We start from the raw sequence: 12,529 nt of genomic DNA, 5'->3' as shown, positions 1-12,529 counted from the left end.
GGGCCCCTCCAGGCTGGAGCACTTGGTTCTCACGCTAGTCCCTGCACAGTGGGCGCCTGCCATCCCACCAACTCCTGGGTCTGAGGGAGCAGGACGGAGCCTCCTGCTGGCCGGGGCTGCAGGTGCAGGGGGTCCCACTGCTGAGATTTTGGGACTGTTTGTCACTGCAGTGCTATCAAACCCCTTCCGACATAGGTAGTCATCTGGGGAATCGGATGGTCTCCCCTCCGGCCCTGAAGCTCTTCAAGTTAGAGGCCTGTGTGCGCCCCCCCACTCCCCCAGGTGGCTCAGTCAGTTCAGCGTCAGACTCTTGGCTTCTGCTCAGATCACGATCTCACGGTTCGTGGGTTCAAGGTCCGCGTCAGGCTCTGTGCTGATGGCTCGGAGCCTGGAGCCTCCTTCGGATTCTGTTTCTCCCTCTCTCTCTGCCCCTCCCTGGCTCGTTCTCTCTCTTTCTCTCTCTCATTAAAAACAAAAAACGACTAGGGACACCTAGGTGACTTAGTCGGTTGAGCATCCGACTTCAATTCAGATCATGATCTCACAGTTTGTGGGTTCAAGCCCTGTGTCAGGCTCTGTGCTGACACCACGGAGCCTGCTTGGGATTTTCTGTCTCCCTCTGCTTCTGCCCCTCCGCTGCTCTCTCTCTGCCCCTCCTCTTCTGTTCTCTCTCTCTATCAAAATAAATAAATAAACTTAAAAAAAATCAGAGATCTCCCTCAGGTCAGTCACCCATATCTTCTCTCTCCACGGCCCCTCGACACCTTCCCTGCACCCCGTGCCCCTTGACGTCTGATCCAGCTTTCCTACCTCCCCTAGAGGCAAATACTGTGTCTGACCAGACCCTGGTCCCAGCCTTTCTGTGGCCAGAGTCACAGTGTCTTCGGACAGTGACAGGCTAACAGTTCCCCTGTCCCTATGGCGCCGGTGGCAGGAGAATCTATCACACGGCTTTACTGTCACCATAACTGGGGACCCACTAGGAGAGTCACCTGGGCGAGGGCTTTGCCAGGCTTTGGAGTCTCCCGGCCCCGCTGCGGACCACCGCCTGCGTTCATTCCTCCGCCGAGTGGGGATTCACTTGCCGCCTTGGCCTTGGCCGCCAGGTTGGAGACGCCAGAAAGAGCCTGCTGCACAAACACAGCTCCGAGAGATGCTCTGGACCGGCCGCACCCCCTGACCTGCCAGCCCAGGGCCCCGGGGCCTCTGTCGTGTCAAAACTTTGGAGCAGCCGCTGTCCTACAGACCCAGAGAGGAACACTGCCCGTCCATGTCCCCGTCAGGCCCAAGAATCTTCTTATTCAACCAAACCCCTTCTCCCTTCGAGAGCAGGCAGGTGGGAGGGGACGAGGGTTGGGGTCAGGAAAGGGACCACGGTTTCACATCCTGCCCCCGTGATCCTCAGAGAAGAGGACCCCACGGGCCATTGTGCACGAGGATGTGTGTTTGGGGACATCTCACCAGCAGGTTCCAGCCGAAGACTTAGTCCAAACCCCTCGATTTTGTTCGCTTTAGATCAAGATCAAAGGACTAAGGCCTACCCAGAGGGGGCCCTTTGTGGCCAGGACGGTGGCAGAGGCTGGACGCTCGAGGCCCTGAGACCTGGGCTTTGACTTCGAACAGCAGGACATGGTGTCAGAACACACTCAGGCTCTTGTTTTCAGCTCCGGTCACGATCTCCAGGTTTGTAAGTTCGAGCCCCACGTCGGGCTCTGCGCTCACTGTGCAGAGCTTGCTTGGGCTTCTCTGTCTCCCTCCCTCTCTCTCTGCCCCTCCTCGGCTCACGCTATCTCTGTTTCTCTTAAAATAAATAAACAAATAAACTTACAAAAAAAAAAAAAGACACTCAGGCAGCCTGTCCCTCCAGAAATCCAGACACTCCTTGGCAGGCACCAAAGTCAGCGTTAGAAGGCCTGCCCACACTAAAAATGCCCCCAAGCCGGAGAGGGAGGGACGGAGGTGGATCCTTGGAATCTGGTTTCCCAGAAAGCCAGCTTGGAGGAAAATTTACTGCGGGGACACACCCGGCCACACGTAGAATTCTGCCCGGGCTCTGGGAACCTCTGGGGACAGGATGTGGCAAAGAGGCCATGGGCCAGGGGCCTCCTCCAGCCTGCATGCTGGACCCCTATAGGGTCGGGAAGGCGGCCTGCATGGGGGGAAGCACCCCAGCCTCTTTTCCCAGCTGGCCTTGAGCCAGTGCCTCAGCCTCAGTGACCCAAACATCTCTGGTAAATGGGAGGGACAAGAAGACCTGGAAAGTCCCTTCCAGGGTTGACGTTCCAGGATCTGCTGCCCTCGCCGCTCCTGTATCCCTAGACGCGGGTGGAGACGTCACTGGGGAAGCAGCGGACAATCCCGGCCGGGCTGGGAGAGGAGCCCTGCGTGCCAGCACCACTGCGGGGGGTGACATTGTGGGGGAGGACCGGGCTGGGAAGAAGGTGTTGCAGGCCAGGTGGGAAGGTGCCAGGCCCCTTCAGGGCATGTGTTTGAGGAATGGAGAGAAAGCCCAAGCGGCTGAGATAAGGTGACCAAGGGGTGGGCGCAGACGGTCACCCCCAGTCCCCAAGTCCGCAGGAAGTCCTTGGATTTGATGCTAAGGGAAACACCGTCTTAGGCTCTGGCAAGTTTTAAGCCGGAGACGGCCCCCATTTGGTTTTTGTTTCTTCTGTGTCTTGGGGGGGGTGGGGACCCAGCGCTCCCTGCCTTGCAGGGCTGGGGTGGAGCACGCCGGGGGCCCCCCAGCAGCGAGGCCTCAGCTTCCTGTGTGGGTGGCCCTTGCGAGCCAGGCCGGCGAGCTCGCATCCCTCCCAGGTGCCTCCCCTGCTCTCTGGCCCACCCTGGCCCGGGAGAACCAGTTCCCCAGCCGGGCGAGCACCAACTCAGCGTCACGTCACGCATCCACGTTTCAGCCCGGCCGCATTCTCACGCCTGTCCCGTCCGTGTCCCCGGCCATGTTCCCACCGCGCCGCCCTGATCTCCATCTGCTTCCCTCAGGGATCTCATTCCCCACTCAGGACTCTGCCGCCGCTCCTGCGTTTTTTGGGGGGACAGAGGGATCAGCTGAGGGGAGATCTGTGGCAGGCGGGTCACGATCAGAGGAGGCAGCTCTCCGGGATGGAGGTAGAAGGCCACCGTTCATGGTGACACCCAGACACTGCTGCATTCTGGTCCTCTTCCCCACACCGCACTCTGTCTTCGCTGCTGGATTCGGAGGTTAAGGCATGGTCTCTCACCCCTGCGGCCCTGGACTCGTCCCAGAGGGGCCTGGAAAGGCCCCTGCGGAAACCCCTGATCCCCACGCCACCCCCGCTAAGATCCTCACCTCCTCCCCCTGGGGGCACAGTCTCGAGGAAAGGGGCGTGGCCGCAAGGTGAGAGGCTGGGAGAGCGCGCAGGGAATTTGCATCTTAGGATGCAAATTCGCATCATCCGGCTCCTAGCATCCCCCAGGAGTCATCCGGTGGCTGAGCAGAGCCTAGAAGGGCAGGCCTGACCTGCCTGGCAGCTCGTGTCCCCAGCCCAAGGACAGCCCTGTCAGTCATCCGGCACTCATGTGACTACCCCCAGCCTTCCTGACCCCCTCACCCTGCTCCCCTGCCATGCCTCATGCTAACCCCAATCCAGCTCTCCTCTCTGAGTCCTACCCCTAATTCCAGTCCCACAGTGGATGCACTTTCCAGCCCTGACCTTATCCTTATCACCAGCCCATCTACCCGTTGAGAATCATGTCTTGGGGCACCTGGGTGGCTCAGCGGGTTAGGCATCTGACTCTTGGTTTCGGCTCAGGTCATGATCTCACAGTTTGTGAGTTTAAGCCCCACACCGGGTGTTGTGTTGACAGCATGGAGCCTGCTTGGGATTCTGTCTCCTTCTCTCTCTGTCCCCCACCCCCGCTCGCTCTCTCTCTCTCTCAAAAAAAAAGTGTACCATGTTTCAAGAGTCTCCCAGGTGCCAGGTATTGTGCCAGGAGATGGGGAGAAAACCCACTAAGTGACAATCTAATCTAGAGGAAGATGGGCATCAATCAAAGATGTTAGCTCTGGTGCCATGAGAGCCATTAAGAGTTAAATGCATCCTTCCCTGATGAAGCAATGATCACGTTAAGATCAGGAGGGAGAGGAAACTTAATCAGGTCCAAGAGGTAGAGTGGGACAGCACGTGCAAAGGCCCTGTGGTTGGAAGGGGATTTGACCTCCCTTCCTTACTGTCTTTCTTTACTCAAGTCTCTTTGTCAAAGAATGCTTCCCTGGTTCCTCTGTATCTAAAGTTTGCTTCCTTATTCATTTTTAAATATATACATTTAAAATGTTTATTTGTTTTTGAGAGAAAGACAGAGCATGAGTGGGGGAGGGGCAGAGAGAGAGGGAGACACAGAATGCGAAGCAGGCTCCAGGCTCTGAGCGGTCAGCACAGAGCCCGACACGGGGCTCGAACCCATGAACCGAGAAATCATTACCTGAGCCGAGGTCGTGCGCTTAACCGACTGAGCCCCCAGGCACCCCTGCTCCCTTACACTTTATAATGTCCTTCCCCGATTTGCTTTATCTCTTCACCGCTCATCACTCCTTAACACAAGATTTCATGACTTCATCAGTGCCCGGTATTACCTGTGTGCTCCGCTGGAATGTGAGCTCCGGGGAGAAGGGCAGTAATCTGCTTTGTTTACAGTGCATGCCTAGGGCCTGACATCGTGCCCACTGGGCACACAGTAGGGGCGCCGTTAGCCTCTGCCAGTGGTGACTGGAAGGCACCTAGTCCAGACAGAAGAGGGCACAGGGGAACTTGGGGGAATGAGGTCTGTGAGGCCGTGGGGCTCCGTCACTCCCCAGAAGGCCGAAGGGAGTCCCTGCCAGGCTTGAGCAGGGGTTGGACGGGGTGTGGGTGACGTGAGCACAGTTGGATCTTAAAAAGGCCATTTCCCTCGCAAACTCCAACCACATCCCGGTCCCCAAGCTCAGCCTCAATTGCAGCCTCATCCCATTCCCCACCCAATCCGGACCCTGCTGGAATCTTCTCTCCATCTCAGAATCCCAGCCCGCTTTGGCCCTCCCTTGCCCCTGGCGCTGTCTCTAGGCGGGGAAGGCTGGAAGGCAGGTCCGGGCAGGGCGGATGGAGTGTGACCCCCTCTCACACTCCCACCCTCGCTCATGATCAAACTGCGGTCCCCGCACCTCTCCGCACTCAGCTCTGTCCCGGCCCCCCCTCTAGTCCTCATGCTTCCTGGGTCCGCGATTGTAAGGGACGCTAGCCCCCCAACCTGCCCTCCCTCCCTGCTCCAGACTGTCTGCAGAGCGCTTCCTGTCCAGTCAGACAAACGATTGTTTCTTCCTCTTCTGGCTTCAGGAAGCTCGGGGAGTGTAGTGCACTTCCTCTGCGCATCTGCACACCTAGCACGGTGCCCGGAGCTCTGTGTGCTCTGGAAACATCCAGAAACATCTCCTGAATGCACGAGGGCAGGAAGGAATGATTTGCTTCCAGACAAACCCAATTCTCTTGGAGCCCAACCTTGATTCCAATCCTCTTCTCAGCCTCACTGTTTTTTTTTTTTTTAATTTATTTTTTGAGAGACAGAGAGAGACAGCATGAGCAGGGGAGGGTCAGAGAGAGAGGGAGACACAGAATCTGAAGCAGGCTCCAGGCTCTGAGCTCGCCGTCAGCACAGAGCCAGATGGGGGCTTGAACCCACGAACCGTGAGATCATGACCTGAGCTGAAGCCCGATGCTTAACTGACTGAGCCACCCAGGCACCTCTGTTTTTTTTAGTGGGGGCAGTTGGGGAGGTGAGGATGAGTACTTTATAAAATTAAAGAGGAGCATCTGGGGGGGCCAAGTTGGCTAAATGTCCGACTCGATCTCGGTTCTGGTCATGATCTCGCGCTTTGTGGGTTCAAGCCCCACATCAGGCTCTGTGCTGACAGCTCGGAGCCTGGAGCCTGCTTCAGATTCTGTGTCTCCCTCTCTCTTTGCCTCACCCCCACTTGTGCTCTGTTTCTCTCTCACACAAGAATAAAAAAAAAAAGAGTTGCATAGTTTTGTCTTTCTCAAATTTTGTATCAATGGAATGATACGGCAAGTACCCTTTAATGTCTGGTATCTTTCACTCAGTCTTTGTGGGATTCAGTTTGTTTGTGGAATTTCTTTGTGGTTCGTTTATTTGTTTGTTTGTTTGTCCTAAACTGTGGTGTAGAGTTCCGTAAGGATGAAACTACAGATTACATGTCCGCCCCTTAGCGTATTTCTTGTGCCTCCAGTTTTGCTCCAACTGTCATGTAGTTTTGTATGTGCCCCCCACACCCCCTCCTCAGCTGATCCTGGCCCCGCAGGAGGCGACAGACGCCCTCTCTCCCTCCGTGATCACCCCTGCCTGGAGCCTCTCCGTGCCCTACCGTCCCGAGGTCGGCACCTGCCACTCTTTCGCTCAAGGGCGCTGGGGCAGGAGGACGAGCTAGCCTTGCCCTCTCTGGCCACAGCCTGCCCCCTGGCCCGAGAGGGATGGCCAGGCAGCAGGCCATTGGACGGGAGTTTGTGTCGGGCCCTGTCCCCTCGCTCCCACCCACTGGGGGCCCCAGAACCAACAGCCGGTCACCCCGCTGCCTGTGGGTCTGCTTAGCAGGGGTGTCTAGTGCTGCAGCCCAAGGGGGCGGGCAGAAGGAAGGCGCTTATTAGGCTGATAGAGATCTGGGGGCCCCGCCCAGCCCTGTCCCCCACTTCCCTGGGGCCCTGGCGCAGGCTGGGCTGACTCCCCCGCCCTGAAGCCTCCTTCACCCAGGGATCTTCCGCCCGCCCTCTCAGAAGCAGGCCCAGCGCCCAGCCGGCTGCTCCTCCCTGCTCGCTCTGCCCGCCCTGGCCACGGCCGGCAGCCCAGACGCCTGCTCACCCGCCAGCCCGCCCCACTCCTGCCTGCCCGGCTCCCGGCCCGCAGATCTGGGCAATCTGGGCTCCGGGCTGCCCGAGGGGCCAGACGTCCTTGCCTCACCTGTCCCTCTGGGAAGGCTGGCCCCTTCCACGACTCCCCGCGTGGCTCCCCCTGCCCAGCCTGGGCCCCTGCGCAGCACCCCCGACGGCGTCTGGACTCCAGCCCTCCCTCCCGCCTCCTGAGGATAGCCATGGCCACCTACAAAGTCAGGGTGGCCACGGGTACCGACCTCTTGTCGGGAACGAGGGACTCGATCTCGCTGACCATTGTGGGGACCCAAGGAGAGAGCCACAAGCAGCTGCTGAATCATTTCGGGAGAGACTTTGCGACTGGGGCGGTGAGTGTGTGCGTGTGCGTGCGTGTGAGTGTGCGTTCGGGTGGTTTGTGAGTATGAGTGTGTGTGGAGTGTATGTATATGTGTGACGTGTGTGTGAGTTGTGTGGTGTGTGTAAATGTGTATGGTGTGTGAGTGTGTGCGATGTGTGTGAATTGTGTGGTGTGTGTATATGTGTATGGTGTGTGAGTGTGTGCGATGTGTGTGAGTGTGTATGTGTGTGTCATATGAGTGTTTTGGTGTGAGTGTGTGTATGCATGTGTGGTGTGTGTATGTGTGTGTGGTGTGAGTGTGTATGTGTGTGTGGTGTGAGTGTGTGTATATGAGTGTATGTGGTATGTGTGTGAATGTGTGTATGCACACGTGTGTGTGTGAGGCGTATGTCTGACTGTGTGTGCTGGAGTGTGTACGTGTGTGGGACACGAGTGTGTGTGGGGTGTATGGTGTGTGTATGTGTGAGGGTGTGTATGTGCTCTGTGAGTGTGTGTGGTGTGAATGTGTGTGTGCGGTGAGTGTGTAAATGTGTGTGGTGTGTGTACACATGATTTTGTGTGGTATGTGTGCATGTGTGGTATGTGTGTGAGTTTGTGTACAGTGTGTATGTGGAGTGTATACATGTGTGTGGTGTGGTGTGTGTGTCAGTGTGTGTGCTATGTGAGTGTGTGGCATGTGCATGTGTGTGATGCGCGTGTGAGTGTGTACGTGGACAGTGTGTGTGGCGGAGTGTACGTGTGTCTGTGAGAGTGTGAGTGTGTGGATGAGTGTGTGTGAGTGTGAGCGTGCTCTGTGTGAGTGTGTGCACAGTGTGAGTGTGGGTGTGTCCGGGCGGCCCGAGCAGGGGTGGAGGTGTGCAGGGGAGGAGACAGCTGTGGGGGGACGGGGAGACATGGCTCTGGGGGGAGGTCTGAAAGCAGTGGCTCCAAGGCAGCTCCAGACGCCCTCCCCCCTGCCCCCAGACCTGGTTCCCAGCGTCTGCTCCCCGGGCCATCTTGCCTCATCCCTGTCCGTCACCTCCCACCCCTGTGTGGGCATTTCTCCTCATCCCTCCCCATGGCCTCTCCCCCTCCCTCATCCCTCCCCATGGCCTCTCCCCTCCCTCACCTTGGATTCTCTGTGACTTAAAATGTCTCAGACCAGCCTGGCCAGGAGGCCCGCCTGCTCCGTCTCGGAAGGCAGGCTTTGCTGGTCCCTCAGTCCTCATTCTGAGTCAGGTCCAGTCACCTGCCGCTACACCTCCTAATTGGTCACTCTGTCTATGTGGCCAGTCCTGCATTTCCACATCCTCACCAACAAGTAGGAGAAAAGGGGGCTGGCAGGACCACTTGCCCACTCTAAAGCTGTAGGACACAGGGAAGCCCCTTTGAAATCACACCCCGGGGGGGGGGCCCCACATGGCCTCTGCAGCCTCAGGTGGCTGAGGAGGGGTGGGAGGTGGGGCCTTCAGAGGGCTGCCAATGGGGGTGGGTCTGCTTCCAGCGCAGCAGGTGACAGCCAACTGGCAGTGGGGGAGGGGAAGCCAGATCCAGATCGAGTCCTCCCAGCCCAGCCGCCCCTCACCGGCGGGGAGCCTGGGTGAGGGGCCAGGTGGGAGGCCTGAGGAGCCAGGGGCCAGCCCCGCCGCTCACCCAGCCCCGCCCCTGCAGGTGGACGAGTACACGGTCCGCTGCCAGCAGGACCTAGGGGAGCTCATCATCATCCGTCTGCACAAGGAGCGCCACTCCTTCCTGCCCAAGAACTCCTGGTACTGTAACTACGTGCAGATCTGCGCGCCGGGCGGCCGCGTCTACCACTTCCCCGCCTACCAGTGGATGGACGGCTATGAGACCCTGGCACTCAGAGAGGCCACAGGCAAGCCCTCGCACCCCACCGCCGGCTCCCGCCTGCCGGTCACCTGCCGGGCCCCCCGGGGACTCCTGGGAGCACCCGACGCTCTCGTGCATCACCCTCAGTCACTGCGGCCTGGCTCAGGGCTGCAGCCTGCAGGGACAGACGGGAAGGAGGCTGGGGCCACCCTCAGGGTCTCGGGGCCTCAGGTCCAGGCTGAAGACAAGCGTGCTCCATTAGCTCCCCCGCGGCCCTGCCCTTGACTCCTGCCGCGGCGTGGAGACCCCTGGGTGCCCCGAGTTCAGGCCTCGGGTGCCCCGTCCATGCCCAATGGCATGTCCTGCCACTGCAGAAAGACTCAGCGCCACCCCAGCGAGGTCTGTCCCTGCAGCAGGTGCCCCGCCACCGACACGGCGGCCCCATCCGACCCAGCTGCTGCCGGGTCTGTTCGGAAGCCGCGTTCGCTCAACGGGTCTCCATGGGGCCGAGCGCGAGGGTCTGAACCTTGTTAGAGGAGCCTTGGGTGTCTAACTGAGCAGTTTTTGGACTTGATGGATGTTCTCCTGCCCCAAAGGGCTCCCCACCATCCCAACAGGCCACTGTATGTCTCTAACAGGGCTCAGTGGGTCCCCCTCCATGCAGCAAGGCCTTTCCCAATGGCAGACGGGCTGGATTTTCCCTGGTGCCCGGTCAAGGCTGCCCGGCTATTTTCCCGGGTACTGGCTGCTCAATTGCTCCCTTGGGAGAGGGACAGGGAGCATCTAAGTTCCCAGTGTCCACCCCTGGCCACCACCCTTGTCTGGTGGCCTTGCCTCTCTGCTTCCTAATATGTGGCCACTACACGGGGACTGCACGCTTATCCTCAATTGTCATCTGGGCTCAAACTCCCAGCCTCGGTTTAGCCTCCCTCGAGGTGGACAGGAGGGCAGGGGACAGCTGTGGGGGTCTGGCGGGGGCTTGGAGCACCACCTTCCCAGCGGCTGACCGCCCTCCTCCATGTCACAGTGTCCCCAGGAGCAGGAGAACAGAGCCTGAGCTGGGGAAGGAAGCAGGGGCAGGAGGGGGCAGGCCTGGGGGAGGGTGTAGAGGGTGGAGAGACCAAGGGGAGAGTCTCACCCGGGAGGTGGGAGCGTCTTCCCATGGCCACAGGTCTGAGTGCATGGACGCAGGGGAAGGGCAGGGGCAGGACGGCGCTGGGCGCCGTGTAGGAATGGGGCCGGGTGGGGCAGCGGCCTACAATGCAGGGCAGGGAGGCCTGAGTCACGGGCTGGGCCCTTGCAGGAGCACGGCCTCCACCCCGGGGATGGAGCTGAGCTGAGTCTCAGGGTTGGACGCTGCTCACCCAGAGCACGACAGCAGCTGAGATGACAGAGGAAGGGGAGGGCGGCGAAGGGGGCCTCACAGGAAAATGACCGGGCTGCCGTGTAGGCCCGTGCCAGCCTGAGACTACCGGCCGGGAAGCCGGGCAAAGACAGGCCTGGGTTCAGATCTCAGCGCCTCCACTTACTCAGTGGACATCTGCGTATACTTCTGAATTCTTCTAAGCCTCAGTGTCCTCCTCTGTAAAATGGGGCTAACAGCAGGACCGACTTCATAGGGTTGATGTGGGAATCCAGTGACAGCCTCTAAAAGGAGATTTATTTATATATTGTTTATTTATTTTTTTTGAGAGAGAGAGTGTGCACGAGGGGGAGAGGCAGGGAGAGGAGAACAGAGGCTTCGAGGGGCTCGAACTCACACACCGTGAGATCATGACCTGAGCCAAAGTCAGGTGTTCAACCAACTGAGCCCTCCAGGCGCCCGCAGAGGAGTTTTAACTCTTTCAAACAAGCCGTGCTGCTTGTTAGTGGTGGGGGGTGAGTGGCCAGCAGCTAACTCCTTGTTTCAGAGCCCAGCTGATGGGTTTCTCTATATATAACATTGACTGTTTTCTCCTTGTAAAATGAGCACCCTGATCCAGTCCCTTAGCTGAAACTGTTGGTGCCAGGGGTGTTTGGAAATTCAGATTTCATTTAGAATACGTGTGCATATATACACTGTACCGATATATTCCATTCACACACTCTGTATATTATGTTTTACATCCACCGGCGCACCCCCTAATCCAACACACAAATATTTCCGCAGCAAAAACTATAAATAGTTACCCCGAGTGAGTTCAGTAAAGACTGTGTGTAGCCTCACGTTTTGCCCACCCAGGTATTTGTGCCTAATGTGTGGAAAAGACAAGTCGATTTCTGTAGCCTTTCGGACTTTGGAATCGTGGAAACTGGCTCTCTGGCACCTGCCTTGTAAGGTTGTTACTGTGTGGATTAAATTATTATTATTTTTTAAGTTTATTTATTTTGAGAGAGAGAGATCGAGAGCAAGTGGGGGAGGGTCAGAGAGAGAGGGAGAGAGCAAGAGAGAGAGAGGGAGCGAGCGAGAGAATCCCAAGCAGGCTCTGTGAATTCAGGACAGAGCCCCGCACCAGTCTTGAACTCACAAACTGTGAGATCATGACCTGAGCCCAGATTAGAAGTAGACGCTTAACCTACGGAGCCACCCAGGCGTCCCTGGATTAAATTGTTAATAGAAGTAAAGGTTTACAAAGCATCTGGTATCCAGCAAGGGCTAAATAACTGTCCTTTAGTAGTGTTTTAGTGGGTCCAGGAAACGGACCTCCTTGAAGCAGCAGGCCCAACTTCCCGGGTAGAGGGTGCTCCTTGATACTTTTGTCTGAGTTTCTGGGAGGAGACACGCGCCCCCCTCTCTGGGTAAGCCTCCCCCACCCTGGCCCGAGGGCCCCCGGAGGAGCCGGTCTAGAGGAGCTGAATTCCGATCCTTGAAATGGGCAGGGCTCAGATCTTGACCCTCCTCTGCGGTGTCCCTGCAGGAAAGACGACAGCAGACGACACGGTGCCGATCCTTCTGGAGCATCGACGGGAGGAGATCAGAGCCAAGCAGGACTTCTACCAGTGAGGAGAGGGCGGCAGGGAGGTCTGGGGTGGGTGGTGGTGGTGAGGGGGGTGATGGCTTGGCCCTCCCTTCGGCTTGGCGCATGCGCATCAGCGTCCTCGTCTCGGCTTCTCTCTGCAGTTGGAGGGTCTTCGTTCCCGGCCTGCCCAACTACGTGCACATCCCTAGTTACCGCCCACCCGCCCGGAGAAACCCCAACCGGCCCGAGTGAGGACCTGAGGCTGCCCTGGGGCCCCTGCCCTGGGTTTCGCCCCCTCCGCGCCCCCCGCCCCCCGGGGCCCCGCAGGTGCCCGGCCCCAGCCCTGCTCTCTCTCTCACAGGTGGAATGGCTATATCCCCGGCTTCCCGATTCTCATCAACATCAAGGCCACCAAGTTCCTGAACTCAAACCTCCGCTACTCGTTCGTCAAGACGGCCTCGTTCTTCTTCCGCCTGGGGCCCATGTGAGTATGCGCGAGTGAGGGGTCCCCGTCCCTGCTCCGGGCACCCCCCCCC

At 58.4% G+C, this 12,529-nt stretch overlaps 1 protein-coding gene across 1 annotated transcript in view; it reads left to right on the top strand.

Annotated features, from left to right (window-relative positions):
• Nucleotides 1–6,855: 6,855 nt before the first annotated feature.
• Nucleotides 6,856–12,529, top strand: part of ALOX12B (arachidonate 12-lipoxygenase, 12R type) — a 10,993-nt gene continuing 5,319 nt past the window's right edge. The window contains 5 exon segments of the mRNA XM_029928003.1: nucleotides 6,856–7,255; nucleotides 8,896–9,100; nucleotides 11,952–12,033; nucleotides 12,155–12,241; nucleotides 12,355–12,481. Coding sequence (XP_029783863.1) covers nucleotides 7,109–7,255; nucleotides 8,896–9,100; nucleotides 11,952–12,033; nucleotides 12,155–12,241; nucleotides 12,355–12,481 — 648 coding nt within the window. The 5' untranslated portion in view covers nucleotides 6,856–7,108.

Source organism: Suricata suricatta, chromosome 17, assembly GCF_006229205.1.
Source record: "Suricata suricatta isolate VVHF042 chromosome 17, meerkat_22Aug2017_6uvM2_HiC, whole genome shotgun sequence".
In the NCBI taxonomy this organism is placed as follows: domain Eukaryota; kingdom Metazoa; phylum Chordata; class Mammalia; order Carnivora; family Herpestidae; genus Suricata; species Suricata suricatta.
The sequence above is the reverse complement of the archived record's forward strand: the minus strand, read 5'-3'. Positions and strand labels throughout refer to the sequence as shown.